This window comes from Coloeus monedula (genome assembly GCF_965178545.1).
Source record: "Coloeus monedula genome assembly, chromosome: 31".
Taxonomy (NCBI): Eukaryota; Metazoa; Chordata; class Aves; order Passeriformes; family Corvidae; genus Coloeus; species Coloeus monedula.
Genome location: NC_138811.1, coordinates 122088 through 141188, shown reverse-complemented (window position 1 = coordinate 141188; position 19101 = coordinate 122088). Strand labels below are relative to the sequence as shown.

General features: G+C 69.6%; 4 protein-coding genes across 4 annotated transcripts in view; 3 read left to right on the top strand and 1 right to left on the bottom strand.

The window, feature by feature from the left end:
* The window catches only part of CACNA1A (calcium voltage-gated channel subunit alpha1 A), a gene marked incomplete at both ends in the record, with an annotated part of 28247 nt that extends 20442 nt beyond the window's left edge, over positions 1 to 7805 (bottom strand). The window contains 8 exons of the mRNA XM_082299264.1: positions 100 to 215; positions 297 to 400; positions 844 to 1031; positions 1760 to 1912; positions 2025 to 2116; positions 3563 to 3702; positions 4284 to 4389; positions 7522 to 7805. Coding sequence (XP_082155390.1) covers positions 100 to 215; positions 297 to 400; positions 844 to 1031; positions 1760 to 1912; positions 2025 to 2116; positions 3563 to 3702; positions 4284 to 4389; positions 7522 to 7805 — 1183 coding nt within the window. The remainder of the gene's footprint in view (positions 1 to 99; positions 216 to 296; positions 401 to 843; positions 1032 to 1759; positions 1913 to 2024; positions 2117 to 3562; positions 3703 to 4283; positions 4390 to 7521) is intronic.
* A 3123-nt stretch (positions 7806 to 10928) lies between these two features.
* Positions 10929 to 13647, top strand: YJU2B (YJU2 splicing factor homolog B). The gene is made up of 10 exons (XM_082299430.1): positions 10929 to 10954; positions 11361 to 11405; positions 11512 to 11565; positions 11830 to 11912; positions 11996 to 12051; positions 12156 to 12216; positions 12296 to 12438; positions 12568 to 12740; positions 12929 to 13067; positions 13158 to 13647. The coding sequence occupies exons 2-10, from the start codon at positions 11403 to 11405 to the stop codon at positions 13553 to 13555; spliced, it is 1110 nt and encodes a 369-aa protein (XP_082155556.1). The 5' UTR covers positions 10929 to 10954; positions 11361 to 11402; the 3' UTR covers positions 13556 to 13647.
* A 186-nt stretch (positions 13648 to 13833) lies between these two features.
* On the top strand, positions 13834 to 16126 carry MRI1 (methylthioribose-1-phosphate isomerase 1; the record flags this gene model as incomplete). The annotated part of the gene is made up of 6 exons (XM_082299433.1): positions 13834 to 13965; positions 14167 to 14408; positions 14725 to 14897; positions 15055 to 15231; positions 15511 to 15735; positions 15971 to 16126. 6 exons carry the CDS (start codon positions 13834 to 13836, stop codon positions 16099 to 16101), a joined length of 1080 nt encoding a protein of 359 aa, XP_082155559.1. The 3' UTR covers positions 16102 to 16126.
* Positions 16127 to 16789: 663 nt separating this feature from the next.
* Positions 16790 to 17816, top strand: LOC309583624 (leydig cell tumor 10 kDa protein homolog). Its single transcript, XM_082299393.1, has 3 exons — positions 16790 to 17074; positions 17366 to 17421; positions 17551 to 17816. The coding sequence occupies exons 1-3, from the start codon at positions 16978 to 16980 to the stop codon at positions 17683 to 17685; spliced, it is 288 nt and encodes a 95-aa protein (XP_082155519.1). The 5' UTR covers positions 16790 to 16977; the 3' UTR covers positions 17686 to 17816.
* Positions 17817 to 19101: the final 1285 nt, after the last annotated feature.

Sequence of the window (19101 nt, the reverse complement as noted above, 5' to 3'; positions counted from 1 at the left end):
TTTTGGGGGCGTGCAAAGGGTTGGGAGGGGGTTATGGAGGTGCGGGGGGCTCGGGGGGGGGGGGTCGGGAGGGTTTTGAGGGGTGGTCCCGACCCTCACCCGCCTTGGAGATCCACTCCATGTATCCGTTGAGCTCCCGCTCGATCTGCTGCTGCCGCCGCAGCTTGAGGAACGCCCGGCGGTTCTCCACCCGCTCCCGCTCTTTGGCAAACTCCCTGCGGACCCCCCCGGTCAGCGCCGGTCCGGGGGGGGGCACCGCGGACTCCCCCCCTCGGAGCCCCCCCCGCACCGCTTACCCGGACAGGACCCCCAGCACGAGGTTGAGCATAAAAAAGGAGCCGATGATGATGAGGGGGATGAAGTACAGCCAGTTCCAAGTGTTCCCTGAGGCGTCGTTGCTCTGGGAAATGGGGGGGGGGGGGGGAGAGGACGACAGGGAATGGGGGAGTCCCATGAAATCTGGGGGGATCCCAGGAATTGGGGGCGTCCGGTGAGCTCGGGGGGGGTTCCATAATTCGGGGGGGGGGGGGGTCCCATGACCTGATGGGGTTCCCACGAGTTGGAGGGGTCCCATGAGACGGGGGGAGATCCCCAAAGGGCCCCATGACCTGGAGGAGTTCCCAGGGGGTCCCCTGAGTTTCGGAAGGGTCCCACGAGGGTCACATGAAGTCATGTGGGGGGACCTAGGGAAGGACACGCGGGGACAGGAGGGGACAGACCCGGGAGGGGACTCCAGAGAGAGGGGAGCACCGGGAGGAGACCGGGCACCGCGAGGGCACCGCGAGGGCACCGGGCGGGCACCGGGGGGCACCGGGAGGGCACCGGGAGGGGCCAGGCCCTCACATAGTAGAGGAGGTCGGTCCACCCTTCCATGGTGATGCACTGGAAGACGGTGAGCACGGCGAAGAGGATGTTGTCGAACTGCGTGATGCCGTAGTTGGGCCCTTCCCAATATTTCTTGCACTTGGTGCCGTTGGGGCAGATCCGGGCCGGCTCGTCCGTCCCGCACGGGACCTCCACCTTGATCTCGTCTGGGGAGGGCGGGGGTCCCGTTGTCTGAACCCCCTCCGTGTCCCCAGGACCCCCCCCCCTCCCTCCCCTCCGCCTCAGGGCACGGACAGAAATAACCGCGGCCAATTAACGGCTTCATCAAGGGAGAGCAGCAATTAGGACATTCCAAATCGGGCGCTGGCCGCCGGCCCGGGGAGGTTTGGGGCCGGGGGAGGGTTCGGAGGGGTGGGAGGGAAGGATTCGGCCCCCCAACCCTGCTCCCAACCCCGGTGATCCCAGCCTCGGGATCCCAGCCCGCCCTGATAGGAAACTGAGGCAGGAAGGGGAGGGGGGGAGATTTGTGGGGGGGGTTAGGGGAATTTCAGGGGATTCAGGGGGAGTTAAGGGTGGTTAGAGAGGGTTTGAGGGGTTAGAGGGGATTGAGGGGTGCTGGACGGGGGGGCGGTGGGCTTTAGGGAGGGTTTGAGGGATTTGGAGGGGGTTTGGGGAGGATTTAGGTGGGGGTTGGGATTTGGAGAGGGTTTGGTGGGGATTTAGAGGGTTTAGGGGTTTTGTAGAGGGTTTGGGGCAGACTTAAAGGGGGTTTTGGTGGATTGAGGGGGGATTGGGCAGGGGGCGGGAGTTTGAGGGGGGTTTAGGAGGTGGGGAGGGGGTTCAGGGAGGTGTAGGGGGGACTTAGGGAGGCTTAGGGACGTTGGAGGGGATTTGGGCAGTGTTTTGGAGGGGGATCAGGGGCGTTTGGCCCCACCTGTGACCAGGTCGAAGCAGGTGGTGTGGAATTTGCCCATATAAAACTCTAATCCTATTATGGCGAAGATGAGGATCGCGAAGAAGAGCAGGAGCCCGATCTGCAGCAGCGGGATCATCGCCTTCATGATGGACTTCAGCACGACTTGTAAACCTGCAGCAGCGGCGGCTGAGCGGCCACGCCCCCCCCCCCGGGACCCCCCCAGGACCCCCAAATCCTCCCGAGGACTCCCAGATCCTCCCAGGGACCCCCCCCCTGCACTCACTTGGGATCCCCGAGACCAGCTTGAGGGGCCGGAGCACACGCACAGCCCGCAGCGTCCGCAGGTCGAACTGGGAGCCCACCGAGGCCAGGATGCTGCGGGGACAGTGGGGTCAGCAGGGCCAGCGGTTGTGGGGACCCCCAGCAGGGCCACCGCGGCTGCCAAGAGCGGCCACAGCCGCTGACACACCCCAGCACGGCCAGGGACCCCCACAGTCGGTCACCACGGCCATCGAGAGATGGCGTGTCTGGCCACGCCACCACCGTGTCCAAGGGCCACCACCGTGAGCCTGTGGCCACACTGTCACAGCTGTCACAAGCCCCCGTGTCCCTGTCACAGGGCCACGAGCCCGCGGCTGTGCTGTCACAGCCACGGCGAGCCCCTGTCCCCAGTGCAGAGCAACGAGCCCCTGGCCCCCATGAGCCCCCGAATCTTTGTCACATGGCCACGAGCCCCTGGCCCCCACGAGCCCCCACGTCCCTGTCACACGGCCACGAGCCCGCGGCCACCGCCAGCCCGCGGCGGTGCTGTCGCGGCCCGCGCGAGTCCCCGTGTCCCCGCCGCAGGGCCACGTGCCGCAGGGCCGGCAGCCGGTGCCGCCAGCGCGGGCGGCAGCTCGGGGCTATTTTTAGCCTTTTCCGGCGATGCTGCCGGTGGTGGCTGATGCCAGCGCTGGTCCCAGCCCGGGGGTCGCGGCCACCGGCCAGCAGCGGCCCCGGCATCCCCGAGGGGCCGGAGGGTGTGCCCGGCGAGCCAAAGGGGGTTCCCGGGTGTACCCCAGGGGTTCATTGCTGACCCCGGTGCTGCGGAGGGTCCCCTGTTGCCATGGCAACCTGATGGAGATGCTCATCCATCACCGCCCCGTCATCGCAGCCAGACGCGCCCCCCCAGCGACCCCCAATACCCCCATTTACCCCAATTTATCCACCCTCTGTCACCCCCTTTCATTCACCCCAAATCACCCCAATTAATTCACCCCCTCATCACCCCAATTTCTGGGGGGGAGCAATGCTGGGAACAGGGGGTGAGGGAAGCCAGGGGGTGCAGGACAGAGCCCCCCAAAATAGCCCCCTAAAGAGCTCCCCAAAACTCCCGCTTCAGTTTCTCCACTGGGCAAGCACAGGACACGGGGATGGGGGGGCTGTGACCGGGGGTCTCTGTGACCGGGGGTCTCTGGGGTGATGCTGCCGTGGCCGGGGGGATTCTGGAGCTGCAGGTGCAGCTGCCGGAGTTGCCAGCGGGTGCCGGTGCCGTGCGCTGAGTGACACCGCGGGGACACGTTGTGACAGCGCCGGGAGGCCCCCGGGGACACGGGGACAGGGACGAGCTCGGCGGCCCCGCACACGCGCGGGGGACACGTGGGACACGAGGGTGGGGCAGAGGTGGGGACGGGGGGGGTCCTGCACCCGCACACCTGCGTGGGGCGGGTCCCCACGGGCACGGACACGCGGTGACACGCGTTTGTCCCCAAATAGGCGCGTCCCAGCTGTATCCCAGCTGTGTCCCAGCTGTGTCCCCGGTGTCCCCCGCGCGCCCCTCACCCCGTGAGCACCACCACGAAGTCCATGACGTTCCAGCCGTTGCGCAGGTAGGAGCCTTTGTGGAAGGCGAAGCCCAGCGCGATGATCTTGATCCCCGCCTCGAAGCAGAAGATGCCGATGAAATACGGCTCCGTGTCATCCTGGGCGCGGGGACAGGTGTCGGGGACGGGTGCCAGGGGACGCCACCACCTCCGGACACCCCCTGCCCCCGGGGCGAGGGGTCAGCGCTGCCCCCGGCCCCCTCCGACCCTCCCCAGGTTGTCCCGGGCGGAGGCGGCGACGCTCCCGGTGTGGCCCAGATTCCCAGTAAGGAGGAAACTGGGACGCCGGCGGGTCCGGGGGGAGCTGGGAATCGTGGCCGGCGTGGGCCAGGTGCGGGCTGGCTGCCCCCCTCCCAAACTCCCGTCCTGCTGCCCACGCAGGGGGGGCAGGGACACAGCAGGGACCCCGCGGGGGGCTGGGGACACTTGATTGAGCCCCCAGGGTGGCCAGGGACCCCCAGCAGAACCCCCAGGGACCTCCACTAAAGCCCGTGGGGTGCCCGGGCACCTCTGCTGGCACCCCCAGGGTGTCCAGGGACCCTCACCAGAGCTCCAGACGTGCCCAGGGACCCTTGCTGGAGCCCCCAGGGTTTGCAGGAACCCTCCCGGGAGCCCCAGGGACCCTCCCCAAGCCTCAGGGGTACCGGGGACCCTCTCCAGCCCACTCGCCCCCTGCTCACCAGCCGCTCCGACATGGGGGTCTTGTCCTCGTCGGGCAGGTGCTGCTCCAGCGCCAGGACGATGCAGTTCGCGATGATGGTGGCTAAAATCATGTATTCAAAAGGAGTGGGGGGCGAGTCAAGGAAAATACGGGGCTGGGGGACCCCCAAACCGCACCGGCAGGGGGAAAACTGAGGCAGGAGTGGGGCCATGGGGTGCCCAAAGCGGGGCCAAGGCCCTCCCCTTGCCCCGGTGTCGGTACCCGCGTGTTCGGCAGTTCATTAATTAATTCCCTCATCAAAGCGGCAGCCGCGGCCTCGGCTCCGCGAAGCGATCAAAGCTCCCCGGGGACAGCGGGACCCGCCGCGACCGACACGGCCCCGCCCGACCCGCGGGCACCGGGCAGTGGCACCCCCGGGGGTTGCGGGAACGTGTCCGTGTCCTGTCCCGCGTCCCCAAGTGCTGCCCCACGGCCCTGTGCCCTGCCCCACATCCCGCCCCACCAGTGGTGCCCATGGCTGGGGCCATGGTGGCACTGAAGGTCACAAAGATGAGGCCGGACCCCACGAGGCCGAGGCAGGGGATGGCTGCGGCCCCACAGCCTGGCACGGAACGGGTGTCCCACACAGATCTCCGGCGTGGCACTGCTGGCCAGCATGGCTCTCTGGCACGGGACAGCTGTCCAGCATGGCACGGCCATCCCAGCGGCCACCCGGCGCTCCAGCATGGCACGGCTGTCCCAACAGCTCCCTGGCACGGCACGGCTCTCCGGCACAGCCTGGCCTGGTTATCCAGCCTGGCACAACGGGGCCACCCGGAATGGCCACCCCACTCTGCCATCCCGGCACAGCTCCGGCACAGCGCTGTGACCTGGCACAGGCACCGGGCACAGCCCTGGCACGGGGACCTGGCGCTGCTCTCCAGCACAGCTCCGTGGCACGGCTCGGTTCTCCAGCACCTCTTCCCGGCACAATATGTCCCCCGGCGCCGGTATCTGGGCCAGCGCGGCTCCCTGGCACCGCACTGTTACCAGGCACGGCTCCCTGGCACAGCACAGCTCCCGGTACCGGTATCCAGCCCGGCAGGATTCCCTGGCACTGACCAGCTCCCGGTGCCGGTATCCGGCCCGGTGCGGCTCCCTGGCACATCCGAGGATCCGGTGCCGGTACCTCCGTCATGACACGGGTACCCAGCACGGCTCCCGGTACCGGGATCTGGCCCTGCCCGGCTCCCTGGAACAGCCCGGGCATCCAGCACAGCTCCCTGGCATGGCACAGCTCCCAGAGCCAGGATCCGGCCCGGCTCCTGGCATGGCCCGGGCATCCGGTGCCGGATTCCGGCCCGGCACGGCTCCTGGCACGGCCCGGCCCGGTTATCCGGGGCAGCGAAGCGCGGCGATGCAGCACGGATCCAGCACGGATCCAGCACGGATCCAGCACGGCACAGCCTCCCTGCCATGGGGCTCTGCGCCCCCAAACCGGGATCGGGAGGCTTCCCCTCCCCTCCGCGCGCCCCCCGGGATTCCCCCCAGGACGGATTTTGGGGCGCCGCGGGAGCAACCCCCGGCTGCCGCCGCCCCCTCGCCCCGGGACCGGCGTGGGAGGCTCTGCGTGCCGCAGGATGGGACCCGCAGGGCCGCGCCGGGGAGGGCGGGGGGCCATGCATCACCCCTCCCCCCGGGACCCCGGGGCACCCCGACACCCCCAGACCCCTGCCCGGCCCCGCCGCGACGCCCCTGCCCCGGGGCGCCGGGACCCGCTCGCCCTCCACCGCCCCGGGGACGGCGCTGCCCGGCCCCGCTGCGGCACCGAACGGCGCAGCCCGCCCCCCCCGCGACCCGCACCCCCAACCCCGCACCCCCGGACCCCCCAGGTCCTCTGGCGGGCACATCGGATGTGCCCAAGGGGGTGACCTCGCCCCCAAAGTGCCCCCGGTGTCGGGGGGGGGGGTCCCCAAAAGCTCGTGGTGAAGCCAGAGACCCTCAAATGCGCGTGACGACCCCCCCCAGCCCCGCGTCGGCGCCCCCCAGCCGCCAGGAAAGGTGTCAGTGTGACAGCGGTGGGTTGTGGGGCGACAGTGGCAGTTTTGGGATGGTGGGGGTCCTTTTGGGGTCACAGGGGCCTTTTTGGGTTGCTGCTATCAGCCGAGGGTTTTGGGGGCAGGAAAAAGGGGGAAGAGGCTCGGAGGAACCCCAAGGGCAGCAGGGCCGGGGCTCCACCTCCCCAAAATAGCACAAAATAGCCCAAAATAGCCCAAAACAGCCCTGCGCCCCCAGACACCCCAGCTGAGGAGGGGAGACGGATCTGGGAACACCTCGAGTCAGCGGGGACCCCGGAGGGATGGCAGTGGGGGGGAGGACAGGAGGGTTGTGGGGTGCGGGGGCTCGGGGATGCCAGGTCACACATTCTCGCCAAAAATCGGGCACCGAGAGGTACTGGTGCAATGGGGTCCCCCTCTCCGCACCCCCGGATGAGCTGGATCCCCCAAATGTGGGGAGGGGGGCGGTATGGGGGGGGCAGCAGGGGCATGGGGACCCAATGCAGGGCAGAGAAATGGGGGTCCCCAATGAAAGGCAAGGGGTTGGGGACCCCAAAAGGGGGCTGGGGACCCCAGTGCAGGTCACAGGGACAGGGACATTGGATGGGGATCCCAATCAGGACACGGTGACCCCAATATGGGTCTGGAGTCCCCAGTGCAGGGCAAGGGGACGTGGGATGGGAACGAGGTGCAGGACACAGGATGGGGACCGCAGTGTGGGGCTGGGGACCCCAGTGCAGGACACGGTGACCCAGTACGGGGATGGTGACCCCGATATGGGGATGGAGAGGTGACGCATGACCGGAATGGGGACCCCAGTGCAGGGCAGGGAAACGGGGTCCTCGATGGAGGTCAGGGGATAGGGACCCTCATGCAGGTCAGGGGAACCCCAAAGCGGGTCAGGGCATGGAGCCATCATATTGGGACCCTGATATGAGGATGGGGATCCCAATACGGGGCTGAAGAGCTCATGCAGGGCACGGAGACCCCAGTGCGAGTCTGCGGACCCCAGCGCAGGACAGGGTGACCCCAATAGCAGACTGGGGACCCCAATGCCGGACAGGAGACCCCAATGAGGGCCAGACGTCGGGGCTGTGGGCTGGGGCCGGGGTCCTTGTGCCAGTCCCAGGTTCCCATCACGGGGCACGGGGAGTGCCAGAGCCGGGTCCCCTCGGCCGGGGGGTCCGGTGCGGGGCGCGGGGGCCCCCCCAGAAAGGATATGGCCATTCGGTGATCTTTTTGGCGTATTTCCTCACCACGTTGTCCTCGCTGAAGAGGAAGAGCGAGCGGTTGACGGTGAGGCAGTTCTGCCGCACCGGGATGGGGTTGTACAGGGCCATGGTGCGGGCGCGCTGGGCCATGGACTGCTTGTAGAGCCGCTGCGCCCCGGGGGGGCCCTGCCGCGGGCCCCCCCCCGCGCCCCGGCCCCCCGCCGCCGCCCCGGGGCCGCTCCCTCCGCCGCCGGGCCCGTAGCGGGCCGCCACCTCCTCTCCGAAACGAGCCATCCCGCCGGGGGGGGGGTCACGCTGCTGAGGTCGGCACCGTCGAGGAGCTCATCACATCCCATGGGCCCCCCCCAAACGCTCGGGGGGGGGTCGGGGTCCGTCCCGACCGGGCGCGGGGCGCTCAGGCGGCGGACGGGAGCGGTGCCGGCATTCCGAGCATCCTCCAGTGCGGCGCGCCCCCCCCGCGAGCCGGTGCGGCGGGGGGGGACCCCCGGCAGAGGGGGGTCCGCGGGATGCGGGGGTCCCTCCGCTGCGGCTCGCGGTGCCCCGAAGCGGGGGGTGGTCCCGGCGCTGCGGCTCCCGGTGCCCCGGTATGGGGGGGTCCCTCCGCTGCGGCTCGCGGTGCCCCGGAGGATGGGGGGGCTCTTCTCTTGCCGTGCCCCCCCCGCAATCCGGTGCGGAGGGGGTGGGGGAGCCCCCCCCGGTGTAAAGGGGGTCTCCGACGCTGCGGCTTCCGGCGCGGGGGGGTCCCGGTGCCCCGGAGGGGGTTGCGGGGGTCCTGGCGCTGCAGCTCGCGGTGCCCCGGTTTCGGGGGGTGGGTCCCGGTGTCTCGGTACCGGGAGGGCCGAGCCCCCCTCTGCGGCTCCCGGCGCCCCGGTGCCGGGGGGGTCCCTTCGCTGCGGCTCACAGTGCCCCGGAGCGGAGTGCGGGGGTCCCGGCGCTGCGGCTCGCGGTGCCCCCGCCGGGGGGGGGGGGGGGGGGCGGGTTGCGGTAATTTGGGGCGGGGGGGAGGAGGGGGAGAGGCGCGGAAAAAACCGGGGCTCGCTCAGCGCATCCCGGCGCCCCCGGCCCGGACCATCCGTGAGAGGGGGGGAAAGGTAAAAAATCCTCCCCAAAATCCCCAAACAGCCACAAAATCCAGCGGATAGAAAAAAAGGCGAAAGCGGCGGCGCCGGTGGGTGGTGGCCCCCCCTCGGGGCGGCGGGGCCGGGCGGGGGTCGCCGTCAGCCCCCCGGCAGCAGCGGGGTGGCGGGGCCCATCGGGCCGGGCTGCGGCAGAGCTCGCGCTGCTGCTGCTGCTGCTCCTCCTCCTCCTCCCCCTCTTCTTCCCCCCCCAGTACCCGGGACCTTCTTCCTCCTCCTCCTCCTCCTCCCTCTCCTCCTCCCTCTCCTCCTCCTCCTCCTCCTCTTTTTTCTCCTCCTCCTCCTCCTGCCCCTCAATTCCCGGGACTTTCGTCCTCCTCCTCCTGCCCCCCGAGTGCCCTGGACCTTCCTCTTCTCCCTCCTCTTCCTCCTCCTGCCCCCCCAATGCCTGGGACTTCCCCCTCCTCCTCTTCCTCCTCCTCCGCCTCCTCCTCCTCTTCCTCCTCCTTCTCCTCCTCCTCTAATTACCCCTTCATTACTTAACGGGGTTTAATGACCCCGCCGCTGCCTCAGTTTCCCCACACGGTGACGCCGGTGTCACCCCCCAGCTCGTTCCCGTGGGGACACAGTGGCCCTGTCCCCCCCCCCCCGCCCTTCGGGGTCCCCCCGGCTCCTCCCCCTCCGTGACCCCCCAAAGCGGCCGAATTTGGGTCAGCGGGTGCCCCCCAGCCCCCGGTGACGTCACGGCCCTTTGTCCCCAGCGCCGCTTTTGTCCCGGCGCCGCAGCCGCCGCACGTGGCCCTGCCAGTGTCACCCCCGGGCCACCGGGACCCCAAGACACCCGGCCGGGAGGGGCTGCGGGGGGCAGGGGGGGCACAGAGCTCCGCCGGAGTCCCCCGGCACCGGGGCTCTGCCCGGAGGGTCACTGGGGGCTGTCCCCAGGGGCAGGACCCCAAACAGGGGCTGTCCCCCAAGGGGGACCCTGAGCGTCACCTGCGAGCGATGGGGACCCCAAAACGCTGTGCACGGCCCCACACCTGGGCATGGCCCCACTCCTGTGCAAGCCCACCTGTCACAAGTGTCCCCACACAGCGCCAGCTCCGGCCGTGTCCCCAAATTCCGGGCTCAGCCCTTTCTCCTGGTAGGGGTCCCCCGGGGCCGGTGCCACCATCTCACTGGTGTCCCACCGTGGGGACACCCTCGCTGCCCTGGTGTCCCCAAAGGCTGCCAGACCCCTGTGTCCCCTTGGGCCCCCCCGTGTCCCCCCCGTGTCCCCACCGTGTCCCCCCGTGTCCGGGCCAGGCTGTGTCCATGTGTTGTGGCCGCATGCCCGGCGCAGCCGGATGTCCTGCAGGGCGGCAGCCGGACAGGGCCGGTGGCAGATGCGGCCGTGGGGACACCGCGGTGGCACTGGGGGCGCGGTGGCACCACAGTAGCTCATTAGTGTGTCCCTCTGATAAGGCGGTGGCTGCCTGCAGGGGCTGATCAGAGGCCACCGGGCCACCGTGGTGGCACCTGCTGGGGCTCGGGAGATGGTGGCAGGTGTGTGGCAGGGATGGCGGCAGGGATGGGACCGAGGGCACCGCCATCCTGTGGAGGGGACATGGGTTGGTGGGGAGGGGACAGGGACACTGCCACCCCCATGGGGACCTGGGGTGATGGAAACGGGGATAGGGACATTGTCACCCCCACGGGGACCTGGCATGACAGGGATGGGGACACTGCTACCCCCATGGGGACATGGGGTGACCATGACAGGGACACTGCCACCCCCATGAGGACATGGGGGGTCAACTCTATCCATCGAGGACACAGGATGATGGGGACAGCGATGGGGGCACAGGGGTGACGGTGGGGGGCTGTGGAGGGGAGAGGGTTAGGGGAGCAGTCGGTTGCTATGGAATCCCGTTTCTATGGAATCCGTTGCTATGATTCCCCGTTGCTATGGAGCCCGTTGCTATGGAGCCTCGTTGCTACAGTCCCCCGTTGCCATGAGCCCCCCGTCGCTGTGGACCCCGTTGGTATGAAGCACGTTGCTATGGAAACGGACGCGCTGAACGCTGTCGCTATGGGGCCCCCCGATGCTGTGGACCCCGTTGCTATGGAGCCCTCGCTGCAATATGCCCCGTTGCTATGGAAACCCGTTGCTATGGACCCCCGTTGCTACGGAGCTCCCGTTGCTACGGGCCGCCGTAAGTCACCGCGCTGCGGCGCCGCCAGAGATCGCGAACGCCGCTGGAGGGGCGGGGCCGACAGGAAGGTTCCCGCCCCCTCGTCGTGGCTGGGCCAATCAGCGCACGGCGATGGGGAGGAAGGGGCGGGGCCTGAGGAGCGCAGCCGGAAGAGGTCGGTGGGGAGCGGGGGGTGCGCGCGGGGGCGATCCCGGTACAGCCCAGGGACCCCCGTAAAGCCCAGGGACCCCCGTACAGACCGGGGACCCCCGTACAGCCCGGGGACCCCATCCTGGAGCGGGGGGCCGCTCCCAGTATAGCCCGGTGACCCCAAACCGAGGGGTAGCTGGTCGCAAGTAGAGACCAGTGACCCCAAACTGGGCCGGGGGCCGCTCCCGGTATAGGCCAGTGCCCACTCGCCGCGTTCTGGGAGCGCGTTGGCCGGTGCTGTCTCCCGATCCCGTACCAGTACAAACCAGTGGCTGTTGTCCCCGCACTGGTGCCCCTGTCCCAGCACGGACCCCGTTAACGCCTCCCAGTACGGGCCGAGGGCTCCCCAGTGACCTCCTCGTCGCCCCCAGGTTCTGCCCGTGCCGGTCGCGCGGCTCCAGAGACCCTCGGCCATGGTGAGTGCGGACGGGGCCACCTCAGCTGCGCTGGGACCACCGCGGCCACGCCGGGGCCACCGTGGTCACCCCGTGGCCACCCCATGACACCCCGATTTCCCTCCAGGGTGAACGCAAGGGCACCAACAAGTACTACCCGCCCGACTTCGACCCCGCCAAGGTGGGCTGGGGGGCTCGCAGGGTTAGGGAGGGGCTTCGAGGGGCTAGGGGCTGGCAGGGGGGGTTGGGAGGGATGTCAGGGAGATTTTAGGGGGATATTGGGGTGCTGGGGGAATGTCAGGCTGTGGGGAGGGTGGGACTTTGAGGGGCTAGGGGCTGGCAGGAAGGTTCAGGAAGCTGGGAGTGGAATTTTTGGGGGGCTGGAAGGGCATGTGGGGATTTTGGAGGGGCCGGCCCCCTCCCTGATCCTCCTTTTCCCCCCCAGCATGGCTCCCTCAACAAGTACCACCACAGCCACCCCCTGCGGGAGCGCGCCCGGAAGCTCTCCCAGGGCATCCTTGTCATCAGGTGAGGGGGGGGACACCCCAAAACGTCCCTTGTCACATCCCGGGGGCAGCACTGACACCCCCAAACCCTGCCTGACCCCCCAGGTTCGAGATGCCCTTTAATATCTGGTGTGACGGCTGCCAGAACCACATCGGGATGGGTGAGCTGCACCCCTGTTCTGGGGATTGGGGAGTTTTGGGAGGTCCCAAAGGGTCCCCACATCTGCGGGGGGGGGCTGGTTTGACCCCCCCCATCCCCCCACAGGTGTCAGGTACAACGCGGAGAAGAAGAAGGTGGGGACCTACTACACCACCCCTGTGTACAGGTAAGCCACAGCCCCTCCCTCACCTGCAGGGACACCTGGGGACCCCCCGGGGACCCCCTGACCCGTGTGCGCCCCCCAGGTTCCGGATGAAGTGTCACCTGTGCGTCAACTACATCGAGCTGCAGACGGATCCCGGGAACTGCGACTATGTCATCGTCAGCGGGGCCCGGCGCAAGGAGGAGCGCTGGGACCCCGGGGACAGCGCCCAGGTCCTGCCCACCAGTGAGTCCCAGTATGGCCCAGTGCCTCCAGTCAGTCCCAGGACCCCTGTCCTGGTCCTGCCCAGTCCCTCCCAGTGCCCCCAGTCCCTGCCAGTGCCCCCAGTGAGCCGCGGTAACGGCGTCCCCACAGCCCCAGAGCAGCGGGAGCGCTTGGCCATGGATCCCATGTTCCGGCTGGAGCACGGGGTGACAGACCGGGGGGTCCTGGAGCGCGCCACCCCCACCCTGACGCGGCTGCAGGAAGCTCAGGACGCCTGGAAGGACGATTTTGGCCTCAACAGCCGCCTCCGGAGGCGCTTCCGGGTCAGTGGGGAGGTCCAGGACGCCCAAATTTTCACTGGGGGACTCCGGGACCCCCAAATTTTCATTGGGGGACTCCGGGACCCCGAAAAGCCCAGCGGGGGGGCTCCTGTCCACGCTGGAGTCTCCAGGACCCCCAGGCACCCCCGGGGGTCTCCGGGCCGTGCCCCCAGCCCCGTCTCGCCCCCCAGGAGGAGAAGAAGACGCTGCGGGAGGAGGAGGAGGAGGCGGCAGCGCTGCGGGCGAGGGCCGGGCTCAGCATCCCGCTGCTCCGCGAGGAGGAGGAGGATCGGCGCCTCGCCGCCCTGCTCACCCTGCGCGCCCCCGACTGTGCGTGGGGGGGTCCCGGGGGGGTTCCCGCGGCGGTTCGGGGCGGCCCCGCGCCCCCCCTGACCGCCCCCCGGCCTTGTCCCCCCACAGCCTACGAGGAGAAGCAGCGGCTGAAGCGCTCCGAGATCTCCCAGCGCTCCTGGTTCGCCCAGGGCACGGCCCGAGCGGGCGGGGGAGCCCTCCAGAAACTGGCTCTGGGGACGGGGCGAGCGCCGAGGGGACCCCCGGGCCCCCCCAAGACCACCGCCGGGCTCGGCATCGTGCGGCGGCGGGCGGGGGAGGACGGCGGGGGGGCGGAGGGGCCGCCCCGGGGGAACTCCGAGGCCGGGTCGGACCCGCTCGGTGCCGCCCCCCAGGCTGGGGGAGCCTCCCCGGGCCCCCCCGGTGCCGCCCCCCAGGCTGGGGGAGCCTCCCCGGGCCCCCCCGGTGCCGCCCCCGCCCCGTCCCTCGTCGCCGACTACTCGGACTCCGGCTCCGAGAGCCCCTGAGCGGGGTTTTGGGGGGCTGGACCCCCCCCCCCCCCGGGCTGGTCTGGGGGGGCGCCGAGCCCCCTGCCCACCCCCAGAGACCCCTCCCACCCTGTAATTTATACCCCGGAGCAGCCCAACATTAAAAGCTGTCGGTGGCCTGTCGTGAGTGTCGCATGTCGCGCCATGGGACCCCCGCTCCGGATCGCGACCCCCGGCCCTCCCCGCGCTCCGGTCCCCCCGTGACGCCGCCGTGGGCGGTCCCGTCCGCCCGGAAGGGGCGGTGTCGCGGTGTCGCGATGGCGCTCGAGTCGCTGCGGTACCGGCGTGGCTCCCTCGAGGTGCTGAACCAGCGGCTGCTGCCGGGGCAGCTCCGCTACGAGCGGGTGGGGGGCGTGGAGCGGGCCTGGGGCGCCATCCGCGACATGGAGGTGAGGGGAGACCCCCCCCCCCCCAGTGCCCCCGACCCCCTCTGAGCCCCTGGTCCTGGCCCCCTCCCACCCGTCCCCAATCAGCCCCGCAAAACCCCCTCCTCTCCCTTCCCCCCACCCACCCCAACCACCCCCTTGTTTGGGGAGCTCCCAAATCCGCCCGGGAGGTGCTCAGGGGCTGTTCTGTGCCCCCCCCCCCAGGTGCGGGGGGCTCCGGCCATCGCCCTGCTGGGCTGCCTGAGCCTGGCCGTGGAGCTGGCGGGGGGCGCCGGGCCCTCCGATGATTTGGGGGCCCTGGAGGAGTTTGTGGGGCAGAAATTGGGGTTCCTGCTCAGCGCCCGCCCCACGGCCGCCAACTTGGGCCGCGAGGCCGAGCGGCTCCGGACGTTTGTCCGGCAGCAGGTGGAGACCCCCGGCGTCACCCCCCAGCAGCTGCGGGAGAGGTAACGGGGGTGAGCGGAATTTGGGGGGCGCTGGGGGGCTGGGAGGTGGTGGGAGGGGGTGTTGACGTCAATATTGGGGATCCCCAATATTGGGGGGAGTTGGGGGGCTGGGAGAAGTCTCAGGTGGTTCCTGGGATCCCTCTGGGGTGGATTTGGGGTGTTGAGGGGGGGTCCTGAGGTGGTCCTGGGGTGGATTTGGGGTTCCAGGTGCCCTTGGGGTGGGTTTGGGTGTTGAGGGGGGTCTCGGGATCCCCTGGGGTGGGTTTGGGGTTAGGGTTGGGGGGGTCACACCCCCCGTTTTTCCCTCCCTTCCCAGCATCATCGAGTACATCGAGGGGCTCCTGGAGAAGGACCGGAGGGACAATCGGAACATTGGGGCGCACGGGGCGAGCGATATCCTGGGGAGGGTCCCGGGGGGTGGCCCTGTCACCCTCCTGACCCACTGCAACACCGGGACCCTGGCGACAGCGGGCTACGGCACCGCTCTGGGTACTGGGAGCACTGGGGGGCTACAGCACCGCTCTGGGTACTGGGAGCACTGGGGGGCTCAGTGTCCCCCATTTCCCCCAGGGCTTGTGCAGAGGTCTCGATGGCGAGGGGAGGTGTCTCTGTCGCGGAGTCCCTGACGTGTCCCCTGTGTCCCCAGGTGTCGTGCGGGCCCTGCACCAACGTGGGTCTCTGTCGCGCGTGTTCTGCACCGAGACCCGGCCCTACAACCAGGGCTCGCGGCTCTCGGCACTTGAGCTGCGCCACGATGGCATCCCTGTCACGATAATCGCCGACAGCGCGGCCGCCGTCACCATGAGGGAGCGGGGAGTGCAGGGTGAGGGGTGGTGGGGGCCGGGGGGACACACGGAGGGGGTGACACGGGAGGGGGATGGGGACAAGGGATGGGAAGGGGAGACAGGATAGGGAGGGGAGACGAGATGAGGAGGGGACACGGGACAGGATGGGGACAAGGAGGAGGGACACGGGATGGGTGACAGAGGCTGGAGACAGGTGACATGGGAAAGGACTGGGACAAAGAGGGGGGGCACAGGGAGGGGACGTGATGGGGGCAGGTGACAAAGGACAGGTCCCCCTGACCCCGTTCTGTCCCTAGCCGTGGTGGTGGGCGCTGACCGCGTGGCTGCCAATGGGGACGTGGCCAACAAGATCGGGACGTTCCAGCTGGCGGTGGCCGCGCGGCACATGGAGATCCCCTTCTACGTGGCCGCCCCAAGCAGCACCTGTGACCCCACGCTGGCCTCGGGCCACCTGATCCCCATCGAGGAGCGGCCGGGGACAGAGCTCACCCAGCTCGGGGGCGTCCTCCTGGCTGACCCTGGTGGGTGCCGCGCATCGGGGGCGTCCTGGGGTGTCTCATTTGGGCAGGTCAGGGTGTCACAGACCCCAGGGTGGGTTGGTGTCTAGGGATGGGGGTTCCCTGATGGGTCAGGGGGTGCCCTATGGATCAGGGGGTCCTAAATGAGGTGGGGCGGTCGCATTTGGGTCAGGGGGTCCTGACAGCCTGGGGTCGCTGCCAGAGCCCCTCTGACCCTGTGTCCCCCCTCCTCCTGCAGACGTCGATGTGTGGAACCCCGCCTTTGACGTCACGCCGCATGAGCTCATCACGGGGGGCATCATCACGGAGTGGGGGGTCTTCGCCCCCTCCGAGGTGTGCCGGGCGCTGGCGGAGCGGGGGGAGCAGTGACAGGTTCCGGTGTATCCCGGCAGGCTTTGCGGCAATAAAGCCTCGGTGTATCCCGGCAGTCTTTGCGGCAATAACGCCCCGGTGTATCCCGGCAGGCTTTGCGGCAGCGAGGCCTCGGTGTATCCCGGCAGTCTTTGCGGCAATAAAGCCCCGGTGTATCCCGGCAGGCTTTGCGGCAGCGACGCCTCGGTGTATCCCGGCAGGCTTTGCGGCAATAAAGCCTCGGTGTATCCCGGCAGTCTTTGCGGCAATAAAGCCTCGGTGTATCCCGGCAGGCGTTGCGGCAATAAAGCCTCGGTATATCCCGGCAGGCTTTGCGGCAACAACGCCCCGGTGTATCCCGGCAGGCGTTGCGGCAGCGAGGCCTCGGTGTATCCCGGCAGGCTTTGCGGCAGCGACGCCCCGGTGTATCCCGGCAGGCTTTGCGGCAGCGACGCCTCGGTGTATCCCAGCAGGCTTTGCGGCAATAACGCCCCGGTGTATCCCGGCAGGCCTTGCGGCAGCGAGGCCTCGGTGTATCCCAGCAGGCTTTGCGGCAATAACGCCCCGGTGTATCCCGGCAGGCCTTGCGGCAGCGAGGCCTCGGTGTATCCCGGCAGGCTTTGCGGCAATAAAGCCCCGGTGTATCCCGGCAGGCTTTGCGGCAGCGACGCCTCGGTGTATCCCGGCAGTCTTTGCGGCAATAAAGCCTCGGTGTATCCCGGCAGGCTTTGCGGCAGCGAGGCCTCGGTGTATCCCGGCAGTCTTTGCGGCAATAACGCCCCGGTGTATCCCGGCAGGCTTTGCGGCAGCGACGCCCCGGTGTATCCCGGTGTGCCGCACGCTCCGCCCCGCCGGTTCTCGGCCTGCTCCGGCCCTAACGCGGAAGTAGCGGCGATGGCGCAGGGCCGGCCCAAGGTGGCGGCCAAGCGTCCCAAGGCGGCGGCGGCGGCGGCGGCGGCGGCCCGGGGTACTCGGGGCCCGCGGAAGGGAGGTAAGGTGGGTCCCAGGACCGGGGGTCCCGGCGAACGGTGTAGGGGGACAGGTGGGCTGCGGGTCCAGGGGTCGCTCAGGGGAGCCCCGGGAGGGCGAGAGGAGGCCTCAGGACTCTGGGGTGGAAGGGAGGCTCTGGAGGTGGCGGGCGTATCCCATAGAAGTCCTGGCGGTCTCCGCTGCGCTCCCTGGGGTCTCTTGCGGGGCCTCACGGCTTCTGGGAGCTCGGGGTTGTCAGTGGGGGGGGGTCCCGGGGATCTCTCGGGTCTCAGCCCAGCCACCCTCTCCACAGGTCGCACCATCGCCCCGAAGAAGCTCCGTGTGATCCAACAGCAGAAGCTGAAGAAGGTGGCGGGGGGGTGGCGGGGGGGTGGCGGGGCGGGGGGGGGGGGGGGCGGCGGGGTTTGCGGGATCCCGAGGGGTCTGGGGGGGATCCATCTGTGCCTCCCTAACCCCCCCGTGCTTCCCCCCCCCCAGCGCCTGGAGGTCGGGATCCGGATGCGGATCGAACGGGAGACGGTGCAGCGCGCGCAGGGCGGCCTCCCCAAAAAGCTGGCGCTGGTCACGGCGCCAGGCCCCGCCAAGGGCAAAGCCAAGAAGGGCCGCGGCTGAGACCCCCGGGGAACGCCCTCTGAACCCTCCTTCAGTGACCTCCCCACTCCCCGGGACTCCGGGCTGTTCTCAGCCCCCCATCGTTGTTTAATAAAAGGGGTTTGTGGGCGGCGGTCCCCCCCCGCACCCCCGACGCTGGTGTCTGATTTGGGGGGGCCCGGAATGTGGTCGGAGAGGGCTTGGGGAGCTCCTGGAGGACAGATTTGGGGAGGGGGGTGGACATCGGTGTAGCCCCGAGAACGGGGGACCTCCTGGGGATGTCACTTTATCCCCCCGGAGGGTTCTGGGGGGAGGGAAGGCGTCCATGTCTCTGGGGCTGGGCCAGGTATTCCCGGGGGGGGTCTTGAGGGACGATCTCGGGGTCTCGGGGGGGGGGGGTATCATTGCATCCAGTGGGGGGGATCCCGATGTTCTCGGGGGGTGTTTCTGGGGGGGTCTCGGTGTCTTCATGGGATTCTGGGGGTCCCTGAGAGGCTCCTGGGGGGGGGGGGGTCTCGAGGAGTCCTTAAAGCGGGACTAGGGGGAAATCTTAGTGTTCCTCGGGGGTCCCGGTGTCTCTGCGGGTGCTCTCAGAGGGGTCTCCCTGGATCGCCGGGCCTGTGGGGGGGATCCCGGCCCCCTCCCCGTTTCCCGGCGCCGCCACAACTTTATGAATGGATCGCCAGGTCCCGCCCCCGCTCCGCGCTGATTGGTGCGTCGCGACCTGACTGGCAGCTCGCCCCGCCCCGCGCTGATTGACAGCGGAGGGAGCCGCGGCAGCCAATGGGAGCGCGGCGGGGCGGGGCCAGCGCCTGAAGGCGCCACGCCCCCCCCGGGCGGGGCACAGACACGTGGGCGCCTCCCCTCCCCCACAGCGGGTGTGGCCCACGAGGGCGTGGTCTGCGCGAAAGCCCCGCCTCCAATGACGTCAGGGAAATTCCCTGGAATCGGCGCCGCCGGGTTTATTTTGGGAAACAAACAGGGAACGATTGGGGGAGGGGCCGGACGCCGGAGCCCCCCCCGGGGCCTCGCGTGGGGCGGGGCCCCCCAGACCCCTCCAACCCCTCCCGTGACTCACCCACAGCCGGGGGGGCCGCGGCCGCCGCTGCCGGGGCTCGCCCGGGACCGCGGGGGAAAGCAGGGGGGGGGGGGGGAGGGGACGGGGGCCAGCAGCCGCGCCCCACAACTCGCCCGGGGCGCCTCCACAAAACCCACGAACCCCCAGAAACCCCCCACTACCCCCCCCCCAGCACCCCACGAGCCGCCTGTGACCCCACACTGCCTCCCACCCTCCCCTCGGCACCCGCCACCCCCTCCTAGCACCCCCCGAAGGGTCCCTGCTCCCTCGCCCCCCCCCCCCCCCCAAATTTCTGGGTAACCCCTCCAGGGATTTTGGGGTCTCGGTGCTGTGGAAGATCCTGCGGGTCCCGGTGAGCT